Source organism: Myotis daubentonii, chromosome 12 (assembly GCF_963259705.1).
Source record: "Myotis daubentonii chromosome 12, mMyoDau2.1, whole genome shotgun sequence".
NCBI classification, from domain to species: domain Eukaryota; kingdom Metazoa; phylum Chordata; class Mammalia; order Chiroptera; family Vespertilionidae; genus Myotis; species Myotis daubentonii.
In genome coordinates this window covers 24,937,162-24,960,639 of record NC_081851.1, presented here as the reverse complement: position 1 = coordinate 24,960,639, position 23,478 = coordinate 24,937,162, and the positions used below count along the sequence as shown (strand labels likewise).

Below are 23,478 nucleotides of genomic sequence, written 5' to 3'. Positions count from 1 at the left end.
GTATCCTCCTTAAATGTGTCAGGTAAGGATCACATGTACTGACCATGAGGAGTACATGTTTTCCCTTTTCTTGATGACCAAGTCCTGAGTCATCAAGAAAAGTTAAAATTAGTGTACTTTGAGAAAATTTTTAGTGCAGTTATTTTTAAAATCAGTGTATTTCTTTGAGCATCTGGGTAATTGAAGCATGAAAAAATGTATTTTCCACGCCCCCACCTCTAAAATGGGGAAGGATGAGCACCAGAGGTGTAATGTAATAGAATTTTGTAATGGCAAAATAAAGACAGAAAATGCACCTAGATAAATGTGTGGTGCACTCTGATATTTTCCCACTCTATTTAATGCTCATCAAGACTGAACTGATTTCATGACTCACTAATAGGTCAGGATCCACAATTTTAAAAACCTTGCATTAGGGGACAGTGATGAAACAGTCCATTCACAAAGCTACTTTGAATCTCTGTCAACATATGTGTGATAGAGTGTTTTTTCTTTAGGCTCCTGTGAGTCTACTATGCTAGTAAATATAGCCAAACATCAGAAGTACTGTCTATGCAAGAGCTCCTGTATGTCAAGAATTCTTGAGCTTTCTTAGCTATGCTTCCTCCTAGCTTAGGAAAGTGCGAAGTGCATCATGCTAAATACTGGTTTAGGCAATAGAACAGCTTAGTTTAATAACTTAAGTGTGTGTATGTTAAGTGCAGAACATATGGCACCTTCAGTTGATGTGACAGGATTGTTTTTTAAGTGCCTTCTGATCATAAGTGTTCCAGCCAGGGAGAAGGAAGTGGGAATAGAATAAGCTTCCAGGAGAGTTAGCCCCTTTGAAGAGTTCTGGAGGCTCCACCCAGTGATTTAATTGCCACACTTGGCTGCAATGAAGTCTGGGAAATGTAGTCTTTTAGCTGGGCACATTGCCACCTGTAATAAAAGTGTTCTGTTAGGAAGAAGCGAAGAATGATTCTTAGCAAAGCAACTTGCAGTCTTTGCCACATTTAAATATGCATCTCAGCCACGAAACATGACATTTCACTCGTATAAGTCGATGCAGCTTTTCACCTGCCCTCAGATAAACAAATGATGTTAGCTCACTGACATGTCTCCAGCTGCATTTCTTAGGCCCTAGTGGTATTTGTGTTAGAAGTGAGTGCCCTTGCTAAGTGAAATCAGCCAGTCAATGAAAGAAAAATAACACATGATCTCACTCATTTATGGATAATTAAGACCATTATAAACTGATGAGCAAAAATAGATACAGAGGCAGAGCAATATCGAACAGACTGTCAAACTACAGCGGGAAGGCTGGGGAGGGTTGGTGGTGGTGGGGGGAGGGGTAAGAGCTCAACCGAAGGACTTGTGTGCATGCATACGAGCATAACCAATGGACACAAGACACTGGGGGGCATGGGAGGCTAGGGGAGGGTCAAGGGGAGAAAAAAAAGACATATAATACTCTTTGTAATACTTTAAGCAATAAAACAATTAAAAAAAAAAAAAAAAGAAGTAAGTGCCTTGGCCAAGCTTCCGACAGGACCCCTGCTCCACTCTTGCTCCAGAATATACTCCTTTCTATGTGATTTCACCACCGGTAGTGACCTTTGTTTTCTATCTGGGTTGCATAGGTTAAAAGTATCTTTGTTTTTGAGATGTTTATAGATTTTTAGAGGATCTTAAAATGTCTTATTTGCCTAATTTTAGAAATTAGAAACAGACTATAAAATACTCAATATAGGAGAGCTACATTGAAAATAGTATAGAATTTGGTCTATGGGCCTGTGGATGAAAAAGGGACCACATGCTAGACCCGACAAGCTCAGGAGAGGCCTGCGTGGTAAGCCTTACAAACCCAGAGACTGAAAGGTGGTCTGAACGTGAAATTCCTAACTAAAAGCAGATCATGGTGGGAAGTCACACCCTGGCCTGCAGCTTTCTTGACAAAGGCCAGTCTTTACCTTTGAAATTGTCTATTGTCTTTGTGCATCTAAGGTGACATAACTTGGAAAGGTCAGAGTAATCTTTCCCAGACCTCTCAAAGGCACAACCACCAGCACCAGAGCACACGACCACATTGTTATCTTGTTGCCCACATACCATCTCTATGTGCGGTAAATGCTAACTACCCTGGAACCACCAGTGTAAAAGAAGTGTGTTTCTCTCCGTTTTACTCTTTGTCCAGTCTCAGAGATTTCCCCACTTTGCTTTCTTCCACCTCCTTAATCTGCCACCAATGACTTCCATGTAATTCTCTGTACATCTCCTCCTTGATTCTAATGTATAAAATAAGCTATACAACTGCCATTTGGGGGGGCATTTTCTCAATCCGTTGAGATTTTGCTTCCCAGCAATTGTCTTCAGTTTGTCTCAAACTCTTCAAGGACGTCTTAAGCTGGATTTTTAAAAATTCAACATTTACTTGCATAGTGGGCAGGTGAAGATTCCAGTGTAGCTCACCCAGGATCAACCTGTGGACCCAGACCCCATGCTAGGCACCGGCCGGGCCCAGCTCCTGCTTCACATCGGGTGAACTTGGGTGAGTCATCTGTTGGAATCCAGGACCTCCTCTTTGCTTGTGGTAGAGGGTCTGACTTTATTTGAGCTGTTCTTAGAAAACCCTTCGGGTGGCACTAAAGGTTAGGAGTTGAAATAGGCAGCTGCTTTTTTAATTTCTGCTTTTCAGTTAGAACTGCTTACTGTGAGTCTTGAGTAAATCCTTTTGCTGGATAAATAAGAGTCCAAACGTGTTCAGCTCTGAAGATAAGGGGCATTTACTCCCTCCAGCTTGAATTTTGGGTTTTCTTAGGTGATTAAAAATGTTTGTGGAGGTGTCTAAGGGTACCCCGCAAGGAAGGGTACCTGTAGGCAATTCCAACACAACTATAAGGAAATAATGGGCTTGTCCAGGGATATATATAGTACAGGCTGGCTACCTAGCACTCAAGAGTCCTCACAGCTGTATTGGGCAGCTGGGAGAGAAACGGAGACACATAAGAGGATGGAAGTGATTTGGGAGGCGACAGCTGCTTGGAGCTCAACCTGTAAGCAGCACACTTTAACCCACCACCCAGTTTCTCTAGAAATTTGTTCAGACCCCCCCAGATCGCCAAAGAAAACAAGTTAACATAGGAAATCGTGCCTGTGAAGTCAATAAACCTCAAGAACCCCAGTACCTTGTTACTACCCCACAGGCTATATGTGTAATTTCTATGGAACCTCCATCTGCAAGTACCTACAGAGATGGGAAAATTTAACTAAAAATGATAATCAGCTTGAGAAGGCTTAAGTGGGGAGCTTTTGACACCTCCAAATTGATTTTTCTGTACACTCGATTGGAAACGGCCTGTTCTAAAGTTGAACTGAACGACTGGGAAGCTCATCTTGATTGGAAGTTAGAAGCTTCTAACCAGGCCTGGGGTGGAGTGCTTGACACACACTCCCCCAGGGAAGCAACCAGAGGGCTTTTAGACCAGGGAAAGGAGTGTGTTTTTATTGTAGAAAACCAGGTCGCCCTAAGAGGGATTGTGGAAAACAGACATGGGATTGAGAAAAAAACAGCAGCAAGCGTAGGGCTGCTCTGAGGACTGGGAGAGGGCATTTCCCCTTCTCCTTACTAATACTTGAGGAGAAATTGAAATTATCCTAAAAGGGGAAATTACTGAGGCTACTTGCTCTTTTCTTAACCTTACCCAATTCAGTTCCCTCTTCCTCAGAGTAAAGCTCTGTACAAATGGTAGGGATATCTAATCAACCAATGTCTTTTAAAGCCAGAACCTGTTTCCTTCTAACTAGGGGATGTTACTGGGCAACATATTTTTACTAGTCAAATCTGCCCCAATTCATCTGATAGGGAGATATTTCTTTAAATATGGTTTTTATTGTTGATAGTATTACAGATGTCTCCCATTTCCTGCCCTGTGCCCCTCTCCTCCCAGACCCTAACCCTGCCCCCCAAGTCTTCACTACCCTATTGCTGGGTTCTACAGGCTATGCATATCCTATCTAATAAAAGAGAAACATGGTAATTAGCGTACATCCGCTACCCTTCCCATTGGCTAATCAGGGTGATATGCAAATTAACTGCCAGCCAAGATGGCGGCCGGCAGCCAGGCAGCTGGAAGCTAACATGAGGCTTGCTTGCTTCAGTGACGGAGGAAACCAACGTTCCCCGCCTACCTTGCTGGCCTCTCAGCTTGCAGTTTGAAAACATTGTTACAAATATAGAAGCTAAACAAAACCCCAGAAACCTGCTTTCAGCCAGCCAGGATCTCAGAGCTGGAGTTGATACAGTGTTTCGATTATAGAACCCAAACAAACCAGATACCTGCTTTCAGCAGCAGAGGCCTCAGAGCTGGAGCCAGAGCTAAAGCTGGCCCAGAATAAAAAAAAGAAAAAGAAAAAAAGGAGCGGTTGGGAGCTTTAGTCACCTGCTAGCCTGAAAACAGCCCTCAGCCCTTCACCCAGACTGGCCAGGCACCCCAGTGGGGACCCCCACCCTGAAGGGTGTGTGACCAGCTGCAAACAGCCATCAGCCCTTCATCCAGGCTGGCCAGGCACCCCAGTGGAGACCCCCACCCTGATCCAGGACATCCTTCAGGGCAAACCAGCCGGCCCCAACCCGTGCACCAGGCCTCTATCCTATATAGTAACAGGGTAATATGCCTCCCAGCAGCGCCCAAACCCCCCTGATCGCCCTGCGGCTCTGTGTGTGACAGGGGGCGGGGCCACAACCTCCCTATCCGCCCTGCTCTGTTCGTGACAGGGGAAGGTGCCCCAACCCCCTGATCAGCCCTGCTCTGTGCCTGATAGGAGGGAGCTCCCCAACCCCCTGAACGCCCTGCGGCTCTGTGTGACAGGGTGCGGCGCCCCCCCCCCCCCCCGGGCCCTGCTCTGTGTGTGATGGGGTAGAGCCATAACCTCCCCATCGGCCCTGCCCTGAGTGTGACAGTGGTGGCGCCCCAACCCCCTGATCGGCCCTGCTCTGTGGGTGATAGAGGGCGGGGCCCCAACCCCCTGATCCGCCCTGCTCTGTGTGTGACAGGGACGGTGCCCCAACTCCCCTATCGGCCCTACTCTGTGAGTGACAGAGGGGAGCTCCTCAACCCCCTGATCGGCCCTGCTCTGTGCGTGACAGGGGGCAGTGCCCCAACCCCCTGATTAGCCCTGTTCTGTGCGTGACAGGGGGTGGCGCTGCAACCTCCCCATCGACCCTGCCTTGAGTGTGACAGGGGGCGGTGCCCCAACCCCCCAATCGGCCCTACCCTGAGCATGACTAAGGGTAGCATCGCAACCTCCCAATCTGCCCTGCTCTGTGCATGACAGGGGAAGGCGCCCCAAGTCCCCAATCGGCCCTGCTCTGAGCCCGACCAGGGGCTGCACCTAGGGATTGGGCCTGCCCTCTGCCACCTGGGAGCAGGCCTAAGCGAGCAGGTCGTTATCTCACGAGGGGTCCCAGACTGCGAGAGGGCACAGGCCGGGCTGAGGGACCACCCCCTCCCCCCCGAGTGCACCAATTTTTGTGCACCGGGCCTCTAATCCTATATTATAAAAGGCTAATATGCAAATCGACCAAAGGGCGAAATGACCAGTCACTATGACATGCACTGACCACCAGGGGGCAGACACTCAATGCAGGAGCTGCCCCCTGGTGGTCAGTGTGCTCCCACAGGGAGGGGGAGCGCCGCTCACCAGAAGCAGGGCTCACGGCTGGCCAGTGGGAGCCTCTTCCGCCTCAGTGGCAGTGCTAAGGACCCTCTGGGGATGTCCGACTGCCAGCTTAGGCCTGCTCCCCTCGGAGGAAGGGTCCCAGACTGTGAGAGGGCACAGATTGGGCTGAAGGACTCCCCCTTACCCCTAGTGCATGAATGTTGTGCACAGGCCTCTAGCAAGTATATAAGTTCTTTGGTTTATTTCTTCTTGTCACCCCACATCAAGATATGTCCATCTGTTCCATGCCTCCATGCTTTGGGTTTTATTTTGTCGATCAATTCATTTTGTTCATTAGATTCTACAAATAAGTGAGATCATGTGATATTTGTCTTTCAGGAGAGATTTTCTTGAAACCCATGATTCCGAGATATCCTTTTCCCAGACAGTGAAATATATTTAGAACTAAATGAATGAGATACTAAACCAACTTTGGGCCTTTTCCAGTACAGATATTGACAAGACTAAGCCACTCCTATTATATACTTTGCCTCCACCTAACATTCATCAATATCCTTTAAGATCTGATGCACTAGCTCAGCGGTTCTCAACCTGTGGGTCGCGACCCCTTTGGCGGTTGAACGACCCTTTCACAGGGGTCGCCTAAGACCATTCTACATATCAGATATCTACATTACGATTCATAACAGTAGCAACATTACAGTTATGAAGTAGCAACGAAAATATTTTTATGGTTGGGTCACAACATGAGGAACTGCATTTAAAGGGCCAGAAGGTTGACAACCACTGCACTAGCTGGAATTAAGCCCATTACACAAGATTACTTTAAAACTGGCTTATAATTCCACGTATGAGCCCCTGTAATTCTCCTTCCAGTAAAGAAGCCGAATGGGAAAGGATGGCGGTTTATACAGGATCTCAGAGCTCCATATAAAACAGTTATTTCCAGACATCCTTTGGCTCCAAATCCACATACTACCCTGTTACCAGCCATTCCCGTGGACTGCCAACATTTTTCAGTAATAAATTTCTGATGTGGCATTTCAGCATTCCTTTAGAAAAAGACAGTTACCATCTCATTGCCTTTGCCTGGGCAGATCGCTAATTTACTGGGACTGTAGTGCCTCAGGGATATAGAGAGAGTCCCAGCTGTTTCTCTCAGACACTAAAAGCTGATTTAATGCACCGGTGAGGTTGAGACGGCCCCGGTGAGGTCAAGAAGGCCCTGGTGAGGTCGAGATGGCTCTGGTGAGGCTGAGACGGCACCAGTGTGGTTGAGACGGCCCCCGTGAGGTTGAGACGGCCCCGGTGAGGCTGAGATGGCCCCTGTGAGACTGAGACGGCCCCTGGGAAGCTGAGAAAAATGCCACATGAACTCACTCATTTATGGATAATAAGGACCATTATAGACTGATGAACAAAAATGGATACAGAGGCAGAGCAGCATTGAGCAGAATGTCAAACTACAGTGGGAAGCCTGGGGAGGGTTGGGGAGGGTAGGAGATCAACCAAAGGACTTATATGCATGCATATGAGAATAACCAATGGACACAATACACTGGGGGGGTGGGGGAGGCCAGGGGAATGTCGGGGGCGGGGGGGCGGCGAAAAAGGAGACATGTGTAATACTCTTTGTAATACTTTAAGAAAAAAATAAATAAATAAATAAAATCCTGATTTCTGGGCCTCAAAAAAAACAACTGATTTAATGCTGTTAGTTTCCCTGAGATTCCACTGCAATCCAATACTTGGATGATTCACTGTTAGGCTTTAGGACAGTTGTTCTCAACCTCCTGGCCCTTTAAATACAGTTCCTCATGTTGTGACCCAACCATAAAATTATTTTCGTTGCTACTTCATAACTGTAATGTTGCTACTGTTATGAACCGTAATGTAAATATCTGATATGCAGGATGGTCTTAGGCGACCCCTGTGAAAGGGTCGTTTGACCGCCAAAGGGGTTGCGACCCATAGGTTGAGAACCACTGCTCTAGGATATTACCAGACTCTTGAAAGGACACAACAGCTAGCTATAAAACAGTGGTTCTCAACCTTGGCTGCACATTAGAATCACCTGGGAATCTTCTTAAAATCCTGATTTCTGGGCCTCACCCTCCAGAAATTCTGTTTCTTTGTTACTAATGTTGTGGCCTCACCCCATAACAAAGAAACAGAATTTCCGGAGGATGAGGCCCAGAAATCAGGATTTTAAAAAGATTCCCAGGTGATTCTAATGTGCAGCCAAGGTTGAGAACCACTGCTATAAAAGAGCCGCAGGCCTCAAAGGACAAGCTTCTATTTTGTTTGCCCCAAGTAAAATACCTTGGCCATCTCCTATCAAAAGGTGGGCTACTGATGAACTCTGACTCAGGGATCCTATCCTTTCCTCCTCCAAAAACAAAACAGCTTAGAGGACTCCTGGGTCTGACTGGATACTGTCACAATGGGGTTCCAAGCTTTTTATTAACGAGCCGACCTCTATATGTCTTCTTAAAATCAGATCAGCCCGATCCAATTCAGTGGAACCCTGGAGGGAAACAAGTTGTGAAAGCTCTAAAGAAAGAATTTTCCAAAGCTGCCACTTTGGGACACTCTAATTATAAACTTCCTTTCTTTTTTAGACATGAAAATAAAGGAAATGTTTTAGGAGTTCTAACTCAGAAACATAGAGATCATCATAGACCTATAGGATGTTACAGTCAGCAATTAGACTCAGTAGCATAAGGACCATCTCTGCTATAGCCATGCTGTGCAAACAAACAGATGGGCTGCTGATTAACTCTGAAAGACTCAGAGCTATGGGCTCTGCTTTAACTATTTATGTTCCTCATTCTGCTGAATCTTGAGTGGTTACTCTTTTTGAGAATAAAAATGGAAAGAATCAGACCCAGGTGGCTGCATTCATTGTACTTGGTACAACACTGGTGGTGACAAATTCAGTACAAGTTCATTTATTCAGCATTATTTGTTACTACGTTCCAGGAGCTGTTCTAAGCACTTAGGAAAATACATATACGGTTCATATGTTCTTTCCACCAACCCTTAGAGGTAGAGACTATTATTACCCCCACTTTACAGGTGGGGACACTGAGGTATCGAGACTAACATTAGGTCGCTTGCCAGAGGACACAGTTAATGTAGAGTCTGGAAGCTGGTTTCAGAGCCTCTATATTGAAACCTAATCTAAGGCAATCAGGGCCTCCTTTAGTTCCCTTTAGTGGAGAAACCGTACTTTTAGGAGTGGGTTAGTGGCATCTGAACATCATATGCAGGGAAGGATTTGCACATGGGTGGGGGGCAGGAGGGAGGAGCAGCTTCTTGCTGGTAGAAAAGGGAGGCCCATTGCTGACTCTGCGGTTGAAGAGCTGCAGGGATTTCCCAAGTGTAGGGTGGGCTCTCTTAAGCACAGTTTAACAGCCAGAGAAAGAAATGACAAATTTATCTGTTTTATTTCTTCCATCAATAGGATATGTTTTTGTTAAATGAATGAATGTTTGTTAAATGAACCAAGCACACTGAGGCTGGATTTCAGCTAACCGATACCAAGCTGATGGCATAATAGAGAAGTCATTTCTCTACTTCCTGTTTTTCAGCGTCCAAAACATGTGTTGTGGGCATCTCCCACATAGAAGCATTTGTAGAAACAGTGCTTGAGGCTAGAGATTGGCAAGTGGAATGCTATTGTTGGACCCGAGGCTTCTGGCTTTGCACTGTGGGGTGCTCCTTCTGCACGGGTCTGTGGTCACCAGCAAGCCCCCAGGCCGAAGTTCACGAAGTTCACAGCCCACTGTTCGCATGCTTTAGGCCTCAGGGCCTGCAGATCCCTTGTCTAGATTCTCCCTGGTCCTGAAGGCCAATCTAATGCATATTTTTTCCTGTGTTGATATTTTAAATCTCCAAATTATTGTTTACTATTTTATTTATGGTAAGCGAAACCCTTTTTTAGGGGCTATGAAAAAATCATTAAGTACTTCACTCTCTCTGTAGCCTCTGCAGTGATGCTCCCCAGCTGCTCACGCCTGAGCTGCAGGTTGAGGAGGAAAATGCTGCATGAGATAGAAGTGCCCTTTTCCTGTCTTCACCTGGCCCAGGTTCATGTCCACAGCCTTCCTCATCCGTTTCCCCCTTGAGGAGGGGCGGGCCTGTTGCAGGATGTCCCTCCTCACCCTGTCCAGGGAACCCGGAGAGCTGCCCCGAGTCCAGGCCCTGCTTCCACTCGAGGCCTCAGAGCCTGCTCCGAGCTGAGCTTCAGTGCCCGGGTCTGGCCGGCTGGATAGATTCAGGGAGGAGGGGGTGAGACCCAGACTTTGTCTCATAGGAAATGCTAAACTTGCATAGCCAGAAGCTTTTCTGGAAGAAAGGGTTTTTTGAGCCACATGCTAGCCAGACAAAGGACCAGGCCCCGGGACACGCAGTTGGAACTACCAACAGCAGGTCTGGATGGAGAAGACACGTTCGCTGTCCTAGAGCGGAGGGCTTTTTTATATATTACTAGAGGCCCGGTGCATGAAATTCATGCACAGGAGGAGGGGTGTCCCTCAGCCCGGCCTGCACCCTCTCTAGTACGGGACCCCTTGGGGGATGTCTGACTGCCGGCAGGCCAACATCCCTCTCGCAATCTGGGACCGCTGGCTCCTAACCACTCTCCTGCCTGCCAGCCCGATCCCACGCCGACCTGATCCCCCTAACTGCTCTCCCCTGCCAGCCTGATCCCCCTAACTGCCCTCCCCTGCCAGCCTGATCCCCCTAACTGCTCTCCCCTGACAGCCTGATCCCCCTAACTGCCCTCCCCTGCCAGCCTGATCCCCCTAACTGCCCTCCCCTGCCAGCCTGATTCTCCTAACTGCCCTCCCCTGCCAGCCTGATCCCCCTAACTGCTTTCCCCTGCTGACCTGATCACCCTAACTGCTCTCCCCTGCCAGCCTGATCCCTCTAACTGCCCTCCCCTGCCAGCCTGATTCCCCTAACTGCCCTCCCCTGCCAGCCTGATCACACTTAACTGCCTCTGCCTTGGCCCCGCCACCATGGTTTTGTCTGGAAGGACATCTGATCTAATTAGCATATTGCCCTTTTATTAGTATAGATGTTTGGGGGTAAAAATATGGAAGTCGTTTTGAAAGACTTGACACTGGCTCTAGAGGAGGGGAAAGGTGAAGTGGGGAAGTTCTAGGATGGTGCACTGTTCCTGAGGGAGAAACATTTACTGGGGATCGGTGTGGGCACCGCAGCCGGCGGGCTGCCCTGTTGGGTCGCCATCCTATGCTGAGGCAGAGCTCCTACATCCACCCAGGACCCCGCGCCGACTTTTGTTCGTTGGCCCACAGCTACCAACGGGGGAATGACTCTTGTTTTCCTCCCGTCTCTGGCCTGCTGTAACTTAATTTAGGGCATCTTAGACCTTTTTCTTGTCAGAAGTTTTTCATCTTTCACTTCTGCTTTCCCACACTTGGGGTACGCTTTCCCCTTGCTTTCTGTTCTGTAAAAGTTTTTGGGTTTTGCAAATGAAGGTTGTGGGAGGCAGTGCTGGAGAGCAGGAAGGCCCTGTCTTTGACCTGGTACTGGCAGAGCGTGTTCAGTTAATGGTGTCTCAGGCGCTGCACTTAGGATTGGCGCGTTTTTCCGTATGTGTATTTTACCCCAACGACAACAGTATCTTGTGATTAGTATGAGAGGCATAGCAGCTCATCTGTTACCGAGGAAGAATACAAGAAAAGAAGGCGATGGAAGAAGAGGCTCATTTTTTAAAATCCTCACCCGAGGATATGTTTTTATTGACTTTAGAGGAAGAGGAAGAGAGGGAGAGTGAGACATCTATTGCCGCCCGTATGCACCCCAACCAGGGATTGAACCCACCACCTTGGTTCAGATGCTCCAACCAACTGAGCCACCCGGCCAAAGCCTAATTTGTCTTAATTGCTGTGAAATGGGGAGTCCAAGGTGAAAGTGTAGACTGACTCAGTAATTTTACTTTTGGCATTTATCTTAAAGAAACAAAGATGTATACAAAGTTTTAGCAGAATCACAGTAGTGAAAAATTGCAAACAATTAGATGGCGAGTAGTAGATGGACTATTATTTTGCACAACCAAAAATGGAATATTATTTTGCCACTAAAAAGTATGCCATAAATGTTTTTTTATTAAAGCATAGTGCAATCCCATTTTTTATAAAAAGCATAGTATATATATTTTACATATATGCATAGAAAATAATCAGAAGAAGTATACCCTAATATTAACAATGGATTATACCAAAGGCACAGAATTATGGGTGATTCTTATTTCCCTGTCTATTTAAGTTTTTTCTTCCAACGAGAGCACATTTCTGTGCAACACCGTGAGAGAGGAAATGCGTGTGAAGGCAACAGTTTACCAGTGGTCAGCAAACTCCATTAGTCAACAGAGCCAAATATCAACAGTACAACGATTGAAATTTCTTTTGAGAGCCAAATTTTTTAAACTTAAACTATATGGGTAGGTACATTGTTATTAACTTAATTAGGGTACTCCTAAGGCTTAGGAAGAGCCACACTCAAGGGGCCAAAGAGCCGCATGTGGCTGGCGAACCGCAGTCTGCTGACCACGGTTAGGCAATTAGCCCCCTCACTCCTCACCAGGGCAGTCTGCCCTGCCACATCCTCACCTGATCAAGGGGAGACCAGCTCTCTAACGATTCTGCCTTTACAGACCGAGAAGTCAGCAGGGACCCCAGGAGCATGTTCAAATGTGGCCTCTGAAGTTCAGAGATCCAAGAGGGTCTCCATTCAACTTTCCTGATGCTCAAACCATATCGGTAAAGGGGTGGCTGCTCCTCGTTCATGGGTCCCTCTGCAATGAAGAGCTGGGAGAACAGTTTTGCCTCCACTTAGGGTTTCACAGAGGTTTTCTTTTTATTTCTTTTTTAATCTTTCACAGAGATTTTCTTTAGAGATCGAGTTAATTCATTTTCCAGGACTCTGCTCACCTCTTCCACTTCATTTGAGGAATCCCTAGTGTCTATACAACTTGGTTGTAAAAGCCCACATACTTTTCAGCCACATTATAGAACTCAGTGGAAGGCAGTTGTACTCTTATTTCATGATCTTCTCAGGGTCCTGCGTGCAGTGGTGGGTTTCTCAAGAAATGACTTGCTCCCTTGCGGTTGGAGACACAGAACCGCATGCATGCTGAGCCAGAGGCCTCCAGAAGGACGATCTGAAGGGTGTGGAGGAGGGGCCCAGCCCAGCCGCGACTCTGATCCAGCCTCCCTCCTCCCTGGACCTCAGCCTCCTCTGCAAAATGGCCAGGGAGGAGGTCTGGACCAAGTGATGGGGAGGCCCTCACAGCTCTAACAGCCGGTGCTGAGAGCACAGCCGGCCCTTCCCCCCAATACGTGTGCATGATAGTATTGCACCCCTTACCGCAGGTAGACTACAGTTTTGTTTTGTGTCAATTAAAGACCAAGGAAAAGTATCCCCCCACCCCTCCACCCAACGAAAGTAATAACAACGAGAATGAACACATAAAGAAGGCGGAAAAACCGAAGGGAAGGGCTGTTGCTCCCCTTGTTGGGAGTTCTCAGTGTGAAGTCCTGTAGTGGCTGTTGCGCAGGGCCCCTCACCATCTTAGACGTATCTCTCTGAAGGGCTGGGCTTGCCTGCGGGCCTGACCAGGGGCCTGAAAGAGAGACAACCATCATTGCGGCGAGCGCAGTGCAGCAGCATCCATGCCCACCCGCCCTCCCCGGCCTCCCAGCCTCGTCAGGGTCTGAGGACCGGTCCCTGGGACACAGCACAGGACTGGCGGAGTGACCTCAGCAACCTACCGAGTGCCTGACTTGTGCCACCTTGTTTGTTTAACCCGCAGCAAACTGAGGGGCAGGCACTGGTAACGAGGGCTAGAGAGCGTGCGTGCCCAAGGGCACAGAACTAGCAGGTGGTGGAGCCAGGATCTGAACACAGGACCTCTGTCAAAGATCCCCATGGAGGTGAGAGAAGGAAGCTGATAATCAAATCAGCAGTTGACCTGATTCTCAGGCCCCGAGAGGGTCACAGGGGAGGACGTCAGCAAACCACCACCATCAGCCGAGTGGAGCTACTTTATTTAAAAGTCCCCTTGACCCCCAACAGTCTTCAGAGGGATCCCCTCTTGGGTCCCTCCCTGCGCCATCACCTGAAGACCCCCACGTGCAGAACACCCCATGTCACCTGCCACTGCCCAGCTGTTGCACAGTGGACGTGTTTGCCTCAACTCAACCCCTCTAGCATGCTGTCTCCTGGGCTGTGTCTCTGAACTTCAACGCTGGCAATCCCAATAAAGTTTTCAAATGCATTAAAAAAAAAAAAGTCCCCTTGATAACCACACTAGAAATGTGTGTGAATTCAGTACTGGGCTAGTGCCCTCCCCAACCCCCCCAACCCCCTCCCCCCCCCCCCCCCGGCTGCACACGCCATGCTCCAAAACTCTGCCCACAGTCATCACCGCGTGTGTTCGCTCAGGCATGTGGACTCCTCAGCTACGTTTCATCTGCACAGCGTTGTGTTTTATTCTCAGCTACTCATTTCAACACGGGAATTTTCAGAAAGAGAAAAGGGATGGTTCTCCTCCAAAAGCTCCCAACTGAACCCCAAGTATTGAGCTTGCTAAAATTCTCTGTTTTTAAAGTCTTTATCCTCTTAGTTTATCACCTACAATATATGCATTGAAAATTCATTACACTTCCATGGTTAGAAATAAGGATGTGTAAGATCTTGAACTGGCATCCCTGCAGAGAAATATCAAGGAGTGCGAAGTGCACACCCCAGGTTTAAAGTCTGAAATGCTTTCGTCTACTGAAAGGAACCGGTGAATGTGGTTGGTTTTCCTTAACCCCCTGCTTTCATAGCCCCGGAGCACAGGAAGGAGCCGGCGCTGCTACTTGCTGGCATGATGGCCTTGAACAAGTCACTGTGTGGTGGGCCTCAGCTTCCCCACCGTGAAGCAGTGGCCACAGTGACTGCTTTAAAAGTTGTTATGAAACCTGAAATTTAAATATGTCTGCCTATACAGGGTGTCCCCTCCCAAATGTATACACACTTTGAATAATCACTAATCCCCATGGATTAAATCTGAGAAGAAACATGGGAATTAACAATTATTTGAAGTGTGTGCACATTTCCGGGAAGACACCCAATATACTTATAAGCCAAGTCCTGGGTACACTGGAGGCTTTCGTCCGACGGTGGCTACTGTTGTCGATAATCTGAGTGTACATGTCTCTGCCCCCTTGGGTAGGTTTTCTGGCCTCTGAGCAGTGGTCTGTGAGATGGGACCACGGGGCCCACCTATCACCTGGGGTTGCTGTGAGGATAAGAGGGATCCTGAGTGTAACCTGCATGGCAGCGCGGGGCTGGAATGGGTGCTTGTTAGACATGAGCACGGGGCTGCCTCGGCCTCGGCCGGGAAGGAGAGAGGAGACGGAGGCCTTGTCCTCTTTGTGATCATTTCAGAAGGACCCTGGGCTGAGCCTGGATGGGCAGTCGCTTGAGCTGCCTCTGGTCCTCCCTTTCTTTCACTCCAGTTCTTGGCAGCCAGTCCGGGCCCTGCATGGCACAGGGAAATTAGGGACCAAGGCCCTTACTTATTTGGTTCAGGTGATAAAAGATGGGCTCTCAAGAAACTAGATAGAGCAAGTAGGAAAAAAAATAAATAAGTAAAGCTTTCTTATGAAAACACCAAACCGCAGCTGTAATCATCCAGATAAAAAGACCTCAGGTTTTTTTGAGGAGCTGGAGTAAAGGGGGAGACCATTCGGATTTTTTTATTTTTTGGCGCTAGGCCAAACAAGATGCAGATTTCCTGAAGTCACAGTGCTCCCCCATCAGCCCAGCCCGGGCCTGCGTTTAGCCTCTCTGCTCAGGCACCAGGCCTAGTCCCTGTCCCCCGGACTCCACTGCTAAGGCCTCTCAGGCGGGTTCCTATCGTCTGCTGCCTGGGGAGCCAGAACCTGAGCCCAGGGCTGCCCAGCGGGTTAGCAGGCGGAACAGTTAGGAGACTCACCTGGGACATTTGCAAACGCGCCGTCGGTTCCCTGGATGAGGAAAAAGAAGAGGTGGAGTGACTGCCTCCAATAGGCCCCAAGTGTGGTTTCTTCTTCCCTTTTCCTGTTTCCCTAGGTTTCTAACTCTTGGGAGCCCAGGTGAGGGCTTCTTCTCCATCCTTCTTCGCATCAATGAAAAGAAAGCAAACTACGCCCCCCCCCCCCCAACACTAACACCAACATCGCAAAGACAGATGTGGTTTGCCTCCGTGGGAACCAGCCGGGTAGGGGCCCGTGGGGAGAGGGTCGGAGAGGGTCAAGGTTGAACCTCCACCCGTGGTGGTTTTGACCCCGCCTCAAGGGCACGGGTCCCAGGGCCCAGAGGCGGTCTCCCCCGCAGGCGTTTGTGATGAACCTGGTCCACCACTAGGAGATTGGGAGGGATCTGTGTTCCATCAGAACCTTCCCCGGGAATGGAAGACGGGAGGGGAGGGGCTTTCCCGAGTCCGATCTCCTGGGAGAAACTGGCTGTGCCTGGCCCTGCAGCTCAGAGTCCCAGACATCTCCATCCCACTCCCAGCCAGAGTCACCTCCCAGCCAGGGTCACCTCCCAGCCAGGGTCACCTCCCAGCAAAGGGTCGCCTCCCAGCCAGGGTCACCTCCCAGCAAAGGGTCGCCTCCCAGCAAAGGGTCACCTCCCAGCCAAGGTCGCCTCCCAGCCAGGGTCACCTCCCAGCCAAGGTCGCCTCCCAGCCAGGGTCACCTCCCAGCAAAGGGTCACCTCCCAGCCAGAGTCACCTCCCAGCCAGGGTCACCTTCCAGCCAGGGTCACCTCCCAGCCAAGGGTCGCCTCCCAGCACAGGGTCACCTCCCAGCAAAGGGTCACCTACCAGCAAAGGGTCGCCTCCCAGCAAAGGGTCACCTCCCAGCAAAGGGTCACCTCCCAGCCAGGGTCACCTCCCAGCCAAGGGTCGCCTCCCAGCACAGGGTCACCTCCCAGCCAAGGTCGCTTCCCAGCAAAGGGTCACCTCCCAGCAAAGGGTCACCTCCCAGCAAAGGGTCACCTCCCAGCCAGGGTCACCTCCCAGCCAAGGTCGCTTCCCAGCAAAGGGTCACCTCCCAGCAAAGGGTCGCCTCCCAGCAAAGGGTCACCTCCCAGCCAGGGTCACCTCCCAGCCAAGGTCGCTTCCCAGCCAAGGGTCACCTCCCAGCAAAGGGTCACCTCCCAGCCAGGGTCACCTCCCAGCCAAGGTCGCTTCCCAGCCAAGGGTCACCTCCCAGCAAAGGGTCACCTCCCAGCAAAGGGTCACCTCTCAGCACAGGGTCACCTTCCAGCAAAGGGTCACCTCCCAGCAAAGGGTCACCTCCCAGCACAGGGTCACCTTCCAGCAAAGGGTCACCTCCCAGCACAGGGTCACCTCCCAGCAAAGGGTCACCTCCCAGCCAAGGGTCGCCGGGAGCAGGCTGCGCAGCGGGCGGTAGCGGAGCGGACTGCTCCCCGAGGACCCCCCCCTCCCCGCCCCGGACTCACTGTAGCTGCAGATGACAGTGACGATCAGCGACAGAAGGAGGACCGCGCAGGTCCCCGCCAGCGGTGCCCAGATGTAGATGACGCAGGCGAAGTGCAGCTCCCTGGTGTCCCCTGGCCACACCGAGGACGCCAACGTTTAGGAGCGGGCCGGGGTCCCCCCCACCCCCCTCCGCCCGGGCTCCTCTCCGTCCTCCCTCGGCGGTCAGGACCGTCCCTGCCCCGCCCCGCCCCGGGACCCCGCGCCGCCTCACCTGCGGGGTCCGCTGCCGGCCGGCAGGCCTCCGGGCGCGGGGACACCAGTAGCGACGCGTTGGTGGGCGGCGGCCGCGTGGGGGGTCGCGGCGCGGGCGTGGTGGTGGGCTTGGCTGCGGGAGCGACAGAGCGGGGCTGGGGCCGGCAGGGGCTCTGCACCGGAACCCTCGCCCGCTCCGCGCGCCTCTGCCCTGGGGGTCGCCCCTCCCGGCGCCGCCCCGAGAAGGACAGGCGGCCGCCCGCGCGTCCCGGTGCCGACCCCGCGCTGGCCCCTCCGCGCGGGCGGCCCCTGCTGCTCCCCGGGCTCCGCGAAGATGCCCCCGGCGCCCCCAGCGCCCCCAGCTGGGCCGCGGGAGCTCGCTCCCCTCCATCCGCCTCTCTCCAGGCTCGGCCCTGCCCGGGGGCGCTGCCTGTGGGCGCGGGTGGGTACCCACGCTCCACTGACGAGGAAACGGAGACTCAGAGAACTTAAGTCCCGTGCCCAGGCCCACACGGGCACCGGAACTCGAACCCAGACCGGCCGGACCCAGAAAGCTATCTTCAGTCCCTACCCGGCTGCCCGTCAGCCTCAGTTTCCCCGTCTGTGAAATGGGTACAGGATCTAATGAGCTCCCCAGGGGCGCTAAGAGGTTCGAAAGCGGGGCGCGTCCCTGGGAAAAACGGGTTCGGAGGCGAGTGCCCACCCCCACCCCGAGCGGCGCCCGGACCTGGCAGGAAGACGGGCACGAAGGGGCTGAAGTACGTGATCGAGTTGCTCAGGACCGAGCAGAAATAGTAGCCTTCGTCCTCCTTGCGGAAGCTGTTCAGGATGAGGCTGTAGCGGTCGTCCCCGACCTTCGCGCCCGAGAACCGGCTGTTGTCCGGCAACTTGACGGGCTTGCCGCGGACCTTGGAGATGAACATGAGGAAGGTGGGGCTGCGGGCGGCGCCGGGCTCCAGGAACAGCCAGGAGCAGCCCGAGCCCGGCACGGACAGCAGCACCTCGCAGTGCAGCTCCACCCGCTGGCCCAGGGCCGTCGTCGTCTCCCGCGGCGTCATCCGGAACTCGCTGGCCCCCAGGGCCCCGGCGGCGTCTGCGGGGATGCGGACGGAGAGGCTGAGCCCGGAGCCCAGCGCCTCCCTCGTCTTCCTGCCCCCCGACCCCCGCCCGCTGCCACCCCCGAGGGGCGCGAACTCACGGAGCAGCAGGCCCAGTGGCAGGAGCCACCCGGCCCCTGGCGAGGTCATGGCGCGCTCCCGCGGCGCGGCTCCGCTCCCGGCTCAGATGCGAGCAAGAGACGGGGTGGGACGCCGAGGGGAGAAGTTGCTCCCTTCGGACCGATTCCACCTTCGGAGGATGTGATGTCACCCGTCGCCCCGCTTTTTGCGGTTGTCACCTTCCAGCCCAGCGAGGGGGCTGGGGCCCTTGGGTAGGAGCCGTCGGGGCAGCCTGGCGGGTGCCGGGGCAGCTGAGAACCGCAGGGTTGAGGCTGAAGGAAAGGGCTGGGACGCGGCCCTCGGAAATGACACCTCTGTGGGGGTGGGAGAGTGATGCGAGATTAGAGGCTTTGAAAACCGAGGGCGGGAGCGAGCAGAAATCAGAGAGTCCCCTTCGTTTGCCCTCTCTCAGTGTTTCTAGCGCGGTCACCTTGGGGCTTGGTCTGCAGGAAGGGCATCGAGGGCTGAGAGGGAAGCCGGTTAATGGCTTGCCCAATTCTCGGCACTGGGTCAGGGGAGCCAGGTGTTCACCCAGGAGGGACCGTGGGGCAGGCGGTTCCCCGTGGACCACACCCGGCTCTCTCCTGGCCTGTCCTCCATTTGTGAACATTAGTCTCATGAATCTGATAGCAGGATCGGATAGTGTCACTCCTGCACCTCCCCTGACCTGCAGGACTGACTGGGTGAAAGCTTAACCCTGGCCCAGCTCAGAGGCTTTGAGTGCTGGCTTCCCCCAGCCTCTGCCCAGTTCTCCCCCCCCCATTCCCCCCCAATGCGTTCTCTCTCACAGGCCTTGTGATTGTCTGAACTCATCTTGCCTTTGCTGTTCCCTGTGCTCGGAAGACTTTCTGTGTCAGCCCTGAGGCCAGCTCCCGGGCTGTGAGAGTTGGACCCCATTTCTCTGTATCCCTGGTTCTGGGTGCTAGGAGGGATATGGGTGTAGCCGGGTGAATGCAGGCAGTTTTCCCTCTCTGCCCTGGCACACGTGGCCCCTTTCCCTTTGTCCATTGCGGTCCTGAAACCTTCCAGACCCAGGGGATGCCCTCCTCCCAGTTCTTTGGGGCTTCCAGACCTGCCTACTTCGAACCCTATATTGGGGGCACTTCGGACTGTTGCTTAATTCTGGAGCCAAGCCACCTGGCATTATCTGTTCTATGTGTCCGCCCCACCTGTGAGTTCTGTCTGGTGGGGACCATGTCCCAGATCCCAGCTTGGGCTGAGCTGTGTTTATGAACTGTACTCCCTTTGTGGAATCCTAACAAGTGTCGAATGGATTTTAAAAAAAATGCCGTTGATGTCCATGCTCCCCTTCCCCTTCTCAAAGCATCAAGATGCTTACTAAAACATGGAGCCTTTTACATTTTCTATTTGAAACTGTTTTTAAAGTGTCTTTTAACTTACAAGAATCACATATTCTTGAAAAACTTCAGATAATACAAAAAAGAACAGAGGGAAAGTTCTGTCTCAACGTTCCTCATAGTCATCCATTCTCAAGAGAAAATCACTGTTACTTTTGAGTGTGTCCCTCAGATATTATCTGTTCACAGACAGATGTTTATATATTGTTTGAGATACATGCAGTTGTACCATATATATATACAGGCAACTTACCTTTTTTATCCAACAGTAGAAGGAAAGATTTTCATGTAAGCTTATGTAGAGTTACCCCATTCCTCTAAGTGGGTACATTTTCATTTAAGCAGTTTCTCAATTTTTGTAATTACTAGCAAGGCTGTAGTAGATACAATGTATCTGTATCCTTGAGGACTTGCACCGGTACATGTAATATTTACACATTAAAGATGAGAGAGGTTGGGAAGGAAACCCTTTATAATTATGGTTATGAAAGGGTACACTGAAATGGATCCCCTGGCATACGGATGTGTGTGTGTGTGTGTGTGTGTGTGTGTGTGTGTGTGTGTGTGTGTATGTATGTCCCTGGGTGTATAGACACAGGGCTGGGCCTTAACTCACATAAGTGAAAGTAACAGCTAAGTCCAGACAGGCCATGGACGTGGCAATCCCCATTTTAGATAGCAGCTTGCCATTTTTATTTGTTTATCTAATTTTTTGTTAATCCTCACCAGAGGATATATTTTTTCCATGATTTTTAGAGAGAGTGGAAGGGAGGGGGAGAGACAAAGAGAGAGAAACATTGATGTGAGAGAGACACATCGATTGGTTGCCTCCCTCACACAACCAAGCCGGGCCAGAGATTAAAGACTGCAACCGAGGTAGGTGCCCTTGACCAGAATCAAACCCGCCAACCAAGGGCCGATGCTCTAACCACTGAGCAACCGGGTAGGGCGCAGCTTGCCATTTTGCCTCTTCTCTGTTCCCACCGCAAGGGTGTCAGATGGCCCTGCTGGCCAAAGGATGCAACTGGGGGGATGGTGAAGAGGACGGACAGCTATGGAAGTATTCCTCCTCCAGTGGAAGAAGCATGGAGGGGAGCCAGGGTCCACCTGCAGATATTTGGACCTTGGAAACAATGCCCTTGAGTACGATGATGGTCAGATTTGGGGGTGCAATGCATGAAAATAGAGTAGTCCCCTCTCAGTCTCCAGGAAACGAGACTTGGAGGCCTTCCAGCCTGTGGCTAAGCAGAGCATGAGCCCTGGGAGAGGCAGCCCCCTTTGCACAGAGCGACGGAGGGCGGGGGGATGCCAAGGCAGCATGTCAAACCCACCAAGGAGGCTTTGTGACCCCAATGATATTTTTCACAGAACGTGGTGGATTTTCAATGTAACCACAACGACATCCGCTGTGTATCAGGCAGAAGAGCAGATGCAATTGCGAAAGTTTTGGGGGTGCTCACTTGCGCTGGGGCCAGGTGTGCAGAGGGCTGGATTTGGTGAGCTCCCACCCCCACACTGCAGCACTCACCTGGGGTGGCGTGAAGAGATGAGAACAGCTGCACTCGCCCAGCAAGCCCCTTATTTTTGAAAAGCATCGAGAGAGAGAGAGAGAGAGAGAGAGAGAGAGAGAGAGAGAGAGAGAGAAATCAGTTTCTGTGCTGAATTGAAACAGGTCTTCGTTTTTCTCAAGGTGTTTGTTCTTAAAACATGGAAATAAAATAACTTCAATTTACACAACTTTAAGACATATTCAGAATGCATAACTGGGCGGGGCAGTGGTAGGAAAGTAATCAGGGCTCAGTGTCACAGTCCCTAAGATGCTGACGGACACCCTGGAACTGATGGCTAACTTGCCTGCTGTCTCTCTCCCCTTGCCTAAGGAGATGCTTGCTGGGGCCCACGAAGGCTTTAAAAGGCCTTGCTTTATCTCGGCCATAAATATGTACCTGTCAACTCTATCTCACTTTTGCCACTCCCACTTCCCTCCACCCTGGGAACCTGCAAGCTCAGGTAGGCTGCTGCCATCTCTTGCCTGGACTTCTGCAGTGATCTCCTAACCGGCCACCCCACTTTTACTCTGGTCCCTTCCATTGCTTCTGGTCCTTTCCAGTGGAAACCCTGTCCTGCCAACCCCCTGCTTCAATCTGCAAGGGCTTCACAGGGCCCTAGGGGAACATGGGGGGGGGGTCCCCAAAGCTGCCGGAGGCCCTGCATGCTCCCTCTCCAGCCCTAACACCACCCTTTCCCACTTGCTCGCCTTCTTCACCTGTAGTGGGCGCGGCGTCTTGGTGTTTTTGAAAGGGTCCTTTTTCCTTTCCACTTCAATGCCGCTGAGCAAGCTGTTCTCTAAGCCGGGAACGCCCTCAGCTCTGCTCAGTAAGACCCAGCTCAAGCCTCTGCTCTCTACCGGGCTCAGCTCCTTGTTCCTCCCCCCCGCCCCTGTGCGGTATAGACTGCCTGGACCTCGGGCATCCCTGGACTGCAGCACTTATGCTGCATAGCAACGGCTTCTTTGTTCATCATCTTGATGACCAGACCCTTGGTTCCTCGAGGAAGAGACCTTGTCTTGCTCATATATGTACAGTGGTGCCTAACAGAGGGTGTGGCACCCTCTTGGGCTCGGGGAAACCCTTGTTTGGTAAATGCTAAATGAGAGCAAAAGAAGGTGCAGCAAGCCAGAGGAGGTAGAGATGGTTGACTTCAGGTAAGTGGGGTCATGAAAGGCTTTACAAAGTGTCTGGTTTGGAGATAAGGTTAGAATTAGGAGAGAGGTTGGTTAGAATGAGGCATGGGACTTGGTCAAGATGGTGCCGATACGATGCTTTAATACATAGTCATGACATGGTTGAAAGAAAAAGAAGGAGGAAGAGGAGACGGTAGATGCATTAATAGCGTATAGAAGGATATGTAACTCAAATTCGGATGTGAATTCACTCCAGAAGAGATGCAAATGATGTAACAGTCTGAACAGAGTTTAAAATAAAGAGAGTAGCACGTAGAAAATGCAGGAATCAAACAGGGACAATTGAAGAACGATAAATATTGAGCATACTGGGAACGAGAACTTTAGCTATAAACATACACTCCACATTGGACATAGTTGAAGGGAGAATGAGTAAAATGGGAGCTAGCACTGAGGGATTCACAGAGAGCGCAAAGCAGGGCGGTGCACGCAGAAGCAGTGAAGACAGAGCAGTTTGAGAAGCTGTTGAGATGGGCTCAGCACTGTGAAATGTGTAGTGGGGTTTCAGAAAAAGGGGAATAAAGGGAATTTAGAGAAGGACTATTGGAAGAGATCATGGCTGAAGACTCTCCACAATTAAAGACACAGTGTTCTCAGAGTGCCAAATAGAATAAGTGAAAATATATCCATTTCTAGAACATTCCAAAGTGAACCACAAGACGTCAAAAGCAAAGAGAGAAAGGCATCCCAGAATGTCAGAGAAAGCTGGGATAACATTATGCCGTGGATTCATTAACGAAT

The 23,478-nt window shown here is 51.1% G+C and overlaps 1 protein-coding gene across 1 annotated transcript; it reads right to left on the bottom strand.

Moving 5' to 3' along the window:
* Positions 1–11,458: 11,458 nt before the first annotated feature.
* CD8A (CD8 subunit alpha) lies at positions 11,459–18,951 on the bottom strand. Its single transcript, XM_059659213.1, has 6 exons — positions 18,618–18,951; positions 18,147–18,512; positions 17,439–17,552; positions 17,188–17,298; positions 15,677–15,707; positions 11,459–13,315 (listed from the first exon to the last, which is right to left on the bottom strand). Exons 1-6 carry the CDS (start codon positions 18,664–18,666, stop codon positions 13,264–13,266), a joined length of 723 nt encoding a protein of 240 aa, XP_059515196.1. The 5' UTR covers positions 18,667–18,951; the 3' UTR covers positions 11,459–13,263.
* Positions 18,952–23,478: the final 4,527 nt, after the last annotated feature.

Bases quoted from the DNA above. Each gene is read 5' to 3' on its own strand.
- CD8A (XM_059659213.1), bottom strand. From the start codon at position 18,666: ATGACCTCGCCAGGGGCCGGGTGGCTCCTGCCACTGGGCCTGCTGCTC. The intron at 17,299-17,438 runs GTGAGGCGGCGC...CGGTGTGGCCAG, and splicing joins GCCGGCAGCGGACCCCGCAG to GGGACACCAGGGAGCTGCAC. The intron at 13,316-15,676 runs GTGAGTCTCCTA...TCTCTCTTTCAG, and splicing joins CGCGTTTGCAAATGTCCCAG to GCCCCTGGTCAGGCCCGCAG.